This window comes from Juglans regia, unplaced genomic scaffold, assembly GCF_001411555.2.
Source record: "Juglans regia cultivar Chandler unplaced genomic scaffold, Walnut 2.0 Scaffold_695, whole genome shotgun sequence".
Taxonomy (NCBI): Eukaryota; Viridiplantae; Streptophyta; class Magnoliopsida; order Fagales; family Juglandaceae; genus Juglans; species Juglans regia.
In genome coordinates this window covers 26834-34035 of record NW_023361814.1, presented here as the reverse complement: position 1 = coordinate 34035, position 7202 = coordinate 26834, and the positions used below count along the sequence as shown (strand labels likewise).

General features: G+C 37.4%; 1 protein-coding gene across 1 annotated transcript; it reads right to left on the bottom strand.

Annotated features, from left to right (window-relative positions):
• Positions 1–273: 273 nt before the first annotated feature.
• On the bottom strand, positions 274–954 carry LOC118346123 (secreted RxLR effector protein 161-like). The gene has a single exon (XM_035687144.1). The coding sequence runs from the start codon at positions 952–954 to the stop codon at positions 274–276; it is 681 nt and encodes a 226-aa protein (XP_035543037.1).
• Positions 955–7202: the final 6248 nt, after the last annotated feature.

Below are 7202 nucleotides of genomic sequence, written 5' to 3'. Positions count from 1 at the left end.
TCCTTTATTATATAATCAACAAATTCCCTTCCATGTACCACAACATTAGTAACTTAATTTAACATGATCTTTGATTGGGATAATTAAGGCTAATGCTATAATGCCTTGGGTTCCAATTCATGTCTATTGTTGATATTATCTTGTCATCATTCATCCATATCATTTAATGTACATATAAAGTGGAAAGACAAGAAAACAGAAACAAAATAACCATAATAGATATCATTAAGTGTCAAAATAGAATTCAAAACATTTACAAGCTCATTAACATGTTCATATCATAAGACCCATTCTATCAACATGTTCCTTAAATAGCTTTGCTACTAGACCCTTTGTTAATGGGTCTGCTATCATAAGCATAGTACTAATATGTTCTATGAACACTGTTTGTTTCTGTACTTCCTCCTTAATGCTTAGGTATTTGAGCTCCATGTGCTTGGCACCTTTAGAATACCTATCTTTTTTGGAAAAAAATACTGTAGAGGAATTATCACAATAAATTCTCAGCGGCCTGGTTATAGAGTCGATAACTCCAAGCCCTGAAATAAAGTTCCTCAGCCATAAACCATGTACTATGGCCTCAAAGCATGCCACAAACTCAACCTCCATTGTAGATGAATCAGTGATTATTTGCTTCATACTTCTCCATGAGATCGCTCCACCAGCCAGCAGAAAAACATAACCTGAAGTGGATTTCCTGCTATCAGAGCAACCAGCAAAATCAGAGTCTGAGTATCCAGTTACCTCCAAAATGTCAATTTTTTTGAAGGTAAGCTGGTAATCCTTAGTTCCTTGCAAATATCGCAATACCCTCTTTGTTGCTTTCCAATGAGACATCCCTGGGTTACTTTGGTAGCGCCCAAGCATGCCAACTGCAAAACTAATATCTGGCCTCATGCAAATCTGTCCATATATCAAGCTCCCCACGACTGATGCATAGGGCGTTTTTGCCATCTCTTTGCGCTCCCACTCATTTTTAAGACATTGAGATAGGCTAAACTTATCACCTTTTGATATTGGAGTGTCCAGTGATGAACAACTTTTCATGCCAAATCTCTCAAGAACTCTTTCTATGTAACTTTTCTGAGACAATCCCAACAGTCCTTGTTTTCAATCTCGAAAAATTTCGATTCCGATCACAAAAGATGCATCACCCATATCTTTCATTTCAAAGTTCTTAGAAAGAAAACCATTGGTTTGATAAAGTAAGCCAAGATCACTGCTAGCTAACAAGATATCATCATCATACAGAATCAAAATTATGAACTTACTCCCACTGACCTTTAAGTATATACATCGATCAACAATGTTTTCTTTAAATCCAAAGGCAGTAATGGTATCATTGAACTTTAAGTACCATTGTCGGGAAGCTTGCTTAAGTCCGTATATTGATTTCTTAAGCTTACATACTAGGTGATCTTTGCCCTCTTCTGAGTAGCCTTCTGGCTGCTCCATGTAGACCTCTTCATCCAAACTTTCATTTAAAAATGCCGTTTTCACATCCATCTGGTGTAACTCTAAATCATAATGAGCCACCAATGCCATAATGATCCTGAAAGAGTCCTTTTTAGATATTGGAGAAAAGGTCTCTTTGTAATCAATGCATTCTTTCTGAGTGAAACCCTTGGCAACAAGTCTGGCCTTATATCGTTCAATATTGCCTTTTGAGTCTCGTTTGGTCTTAAAGACCCATTTACACCCGACTCTTTTACTCCCTTCAGGCAATTCAACGAGATCCCAGACTTGATTTTGATCCATGGATTTCAATTCTTCTTTCATGGCATCAATCCATTTACTAGAATCATTTCCCTGTATAGCTTGTGAAAATGTTAGTGGATCTTTACTTGTCTCAATGCCAAATTCAGATTCCTGGAGATACACCACATAGTCTGTTGAAATAGTAGGTCTTCGTCTCTCTGAGAACTGCGTAAGACAACCTGTTCTGGTGACTCCGAACTTGGTTCATCAATGATATTATCATTCTGAGATGGATAATCATTTACATGTTCCAATGTATCATCGTGATGATCAATTAGAGGAACTATTATCCTTTCTGAGGATGTAGGTATAGGGACATCTATCCGTACTTCCTCAATTATCACATCTCTGGGTTCAATTCTCCCACTGATCTCACCAAATTTAATGAATTTGGCATTCCCTGTTTCCACTATTCTCGGACTGTGATTAGGACAGTAAAACCTATACCATTTGGATCTCTCTGGGTACCCAATAAAGTACCCGCTTATAGTTCTAGGATCCAATTTCGTTTCATGTGGATTGTAAAGTCTCGCTTCGGCTGGGCAACCCCAAACATGCATGTGCCTTAAACTTGGTGTCCTATCAGTCCATAGCTCGAAAGGAGTTTTTGGAACTGACTTACTAGGAACTCGGTTTAAGATATACATTGCCGTCTTAATAGCTTCACCCTACAGTGATTTGGGTAAGGTAGTATTGCTTACCATACTTCTGACCATATCCAATAAGGTCCGATTACGCCTTTCAGCAACACCGTTCTGCTGTGGCATCCTGGGCATCGTATATTGTGCAACAATGCCACGCTGTTCAAGAAGTTTGGCGAATGGGCCAGGGTTACGGCCCGATTCATCATACTTTTCATAATATTCTCCACCTCGGTCCGACCTGATGATTCACTTTTTTATCTAACTGCCTTTCCACCTCCATGAGAAATACCTCAAATACTGAAACAGCTTGAGATTTCTCATGTAGTAGGTACATATATCTAAACCGTGAAAAATCATCAATAAAGATGATAAAATATTTTTCTCCACCAAAACATTCAGTGGAGAATGGTCCACATATATCAGTGTGAATTATTTCAAGAAGCCCTTTACTTCTTGTGGCACCTTTCTTAGTATGTTTGGTTTGCTTTTCTTTAATGCAATCCACACACACTTCAAGATTAGTAAAATCAAGATGCGGAAGTATCCCTTCTTTTACTAATCTTTGTAACCGTTCTTTAGAGATATGCCCCAATCTTTTATGCCACAAGTCATAAGAATTTTCATTCATAATGTTTCTCTTAGTTCCAATACATGTTTCATGGTACTGGGTATAGGTATTTTTAATAAATATATTATCGAGGCAAAGTCGATAAAGACCATCGGAAAGAAACCTAGAACCAATAGATAAATCATTTCTAAACAAACTGAAACTACCATTATAGAACGAAAAAGAATAACCATCAGTATCTAGTCTGGATAAAGAAATCAAATTACGCCTCACAGAGGGCACATATACTGTGTTATGAAGGTCTAAATATTGACCGGTACTTAAAACCAAACGAAAAGTTCCTATGGCTAAAACTTCAGCCTTATTATCGTTTCCCATAAAGATAAATCGTTCACTGGGCTTGGTGTTTGGCTTGTAAGGTATCCCTACATGGTTATAGAAACATGAACATTAGCACCTGAATCTAGCCACCAAGAGTTAGTGGGAACATTTACAAGGTTTGATTCAAAACATACAAAGGCAAGTGACTTACCTTTCTTTTCAAACCAAGCCTTACGTTTCGGACACTCAGCTTTCATGTGTCCATGCTTCCCACAAAAGTAGCATTTGCTACTGTTATGTTGAACCTGATTAACTTTCTTAGGCTGCTTTCCTTTCGGTGGTCCAATTCGTTTCATCTTGCCATACTGGTGCTCTTTCTTTCTGGCTTCTTTGGTCACAAAATTAACAGAGTAATGTCCTTGTTGTTTCAGGCTCGCTTCTTCCTGAACTACCATACTTGCCAACTCATTCACATTCCATTTGTTTTTAATAGAATTATAATGCATCTAGAATGGACCATACTGATGTGGCAATGAGTTCAGAATAAACTGAACAATGAAGGACTCCTCAACTTTCATTCCAAGGGTTTGTAATCTAGCGGCAATATTGGTTATTTCAAGGATATGCTCTTGCATTCCTTTAGCACCATCATATTTCATGGTGGTAAGTCTAGCCATAAGTGTTCCTGCTAAAGATTTATCTGCGGACTTAAACCTCTCCTCAGCATTTTTCAAAAAAATTTGGGCTTCCTCAGCACTAGGGAGTGAATTTTTTATATTTTCAGCTATGGTCATTTTCATGAACATCAAACTCAGCCTATTTGATCTCTCCCATTGTTTATATGACTCTCTCTGATCTCTGTCACTATTCTCAGTGATGGGTGGTGGTTTTGGACTCGTAAGTGATGAGTCCAAGTCAAGAACTCCCAATGTGAACCTAACTCGCTCAACCCATTCAGAAAAATTAGAGCAGTCAAAACAGGAACATATGAAATTTGTGATGTAGATACGCTTACTGCAAGAAAATTTTATCACATAATGCTTTGAGTTAGACACTTATAAATAATAATCAGAATTTAAACAATTATGGATAAACTAATAGTATCATCAAAACCCTCCTTTGGGAGTAGATCTTAATACACAAAGTGTTCTCACCAGTATTAAATTCTGTAGATGAACTAGTTGTATCATCAGAATTCTCCTTTGGGAGTAAACTCTGATATACAAAGTGTTCCCTCCAATCTTTACTTTTGATGGATGAACTAGAAGTGTCATCAAGACCCTCCTTTGGGAGTAGATCTTGACACACAAATTGTTCACTCCATCATATCCACCTTACTATGGGTTTAATGATTTATCATAAAAATTAAGAAAATCTTGTACCTTTGGGCAACCAATATTTTCTTAATTTTTGAAGTAAATCATTTGCCTTATATTGGATAAAATATGCATGACATAATAATAGCCAAAATAAACAATTCATACATGTATTTAATAATATGCATAAAATCTAATTAATACATGTATATACCAAAAATTAGCATGTTAAAAAAAAATTTAATACATGTCTTTAACAATAATAACATGCATAAAATTTAATTAATACCAACAATAACAGAAAAAATAAATTCTACATTTTTTTTAAAAAAAAAACTTTTCTGGGCTGGGCCAAGGCCCACGGCCTAGTCCCATTACAAAACAGAAAAAAAAACTCTCGGGCTGGGCCAAGGCCCACGGCCCAGGCCCATTACAAAACAGAAAAAAAAAGTCTCTCGGGCTGGGCCAAGGCCCACGGCCCAGACCCGTATCAATTAGAAGAAACCCTACGGTTTCTTTCTCTCCCGCCCACATGAACATTGTTTCCTGTGATGGTGCCGCAGCTCACACAGACCAGCCTTCCAGTGCCATATTCCTTTCGGTACCGTGCGATGGTGGAAGTCACCGGCGAGGAAGAGACGGCATGGCGTTCCCAGCCTCCTCCCGCCACCGAGGTCCACTTCACTCACGGTTTCCCCTCTTTTTTTTTTTTTTTTGTTTTGTTTTGTTTTGTTTACTAAATTTCTAGACAAAATCGCCGCGGGCAGTCGGCTTGAGAGCCCTCTGTCGCCATTTCAGAGACGCCGGCGAGGAGGTTGAGACCTCCTCGCTCCAAGCGCCGTCCTCCCTCGGGATTTTATTTTGGCAGGGACGACACTCATTTGGGATTTCACAGCCCACTGTGCCGTCCCGTCCACCTCCTTGTACAGCCGCGTGTCGTGACACCGGCCACCACCCACAGTGGTTCCACCATATACGATGGTTCCACAACCTCAACCACACGGTTTCTCAATTTTCTCCTAGTGTTATCAAGGCTTTTTTTTTTTTTAAAACACAGCAAGGTAAACAATGCATAATATGTGACATACGCCCAATCAAAAGCAGATGTAGAGCCGAAATACAATAATAGTTGTGTGCATCGTATTTCATATAACACAGAATTAATGTTGAAAACGTCGTTATGAACTTTCTCTTCCAGATCATAAAATCATCATAAAATCAATATTTTTAACCTTCCGTAATATGATAGAATCATAATATACGAAAACACATATTCATTGTATATTTTATCGAGATCATAAAAAATCTATCAACCTAAAGCTCTGATACCACATGTTAGATATTTTAACATGAACATTAATAAATGGATCTTTGATTTTATATGATCCACAATGATAAACAATAATAATAAAAGACGTACCTTTCTCCATCTGTTTGATGAATAAATGAATCTGGCTATGAGATAAGGATCACCCTAGCAACTTGGCCTCACTAGTGTCTCCCGATAGCTAGAGGCACTCTAATGTTGTAGGTGAGAACCCTTTAACCCCTCAGTCCTATTTATAGATTTCTGGCCATCATGAAATCTAAGTCTTTGAGTTAGACTATAATTAGAGATAAGAGTTAATCTTATCTCTTAGGAGTTTCAATCCCATTATAACTCTAACAACTATTTAAAACTCTATCAGATATGGATGTGTGGGACATAAAGTTCAAATAGAACTCTTACAAAAACGACGTACACATACACCACACCGATTCAATCATGCTTCGTTACACTACTTCTCTCAAAGCACATGCAAACATATTGCATGCAACATTATTTCTCCTCCTCTACTCAATGTAACGTACGTGCGAAAACAAAAATGGGTTCGCCACATTGATCGATAACTTTCATCGATATTGTGAAAGTAACCCCATGGGACCATCCATAGCTGAATTGAGTTGTAAATATATAGCTTGATCTTCTTTTCACGAGCTTTGGTCTTGAGAGAATTCCTTAGTACTATAGCATGAGTACTAGTACCGCTACACCCACCGAGGTTAAGTATAGCACGAGGATGGGTCACGATAAGGCCATTTGGTCTTTTTTATTTTTTATCTTTTTATTTACTTTTTTATATTCCTACATATTTAAAAAAATACAATATTATTCAAAAATACTTTTTTAATCACTAAATAAAAATAATAATAATAATTTGTTGGAATCCATTTGTCGGGACAAGTAGTACTATTATTCCTATACCATATTCAATGTAAACAGCGTAATATTAATGCTAGCTACTAGCTAGCTAGCTAGAGAATAATATCATATATATATATATATATATATATATATATATATAGTGACACTACAACAGAATGTGTATTTTGTGACAGAGAAAACTGTCACAAAAAAATGGCAAACCGTCACTAAACATATTTGGTGACGGTTTGAAACCGTCACCATGACCGTCACGTAAAGTGCGTCACAGAAAACATTTGGTGACGGTTTACTGTTCAACCGCCACAAAAAATATTTTTAGTGACGGTTGGAAGTGTTCCGTTCGGTACAACGTTCGAACGTTCCTTTTTTGTGACGGTTATGAACTGTCA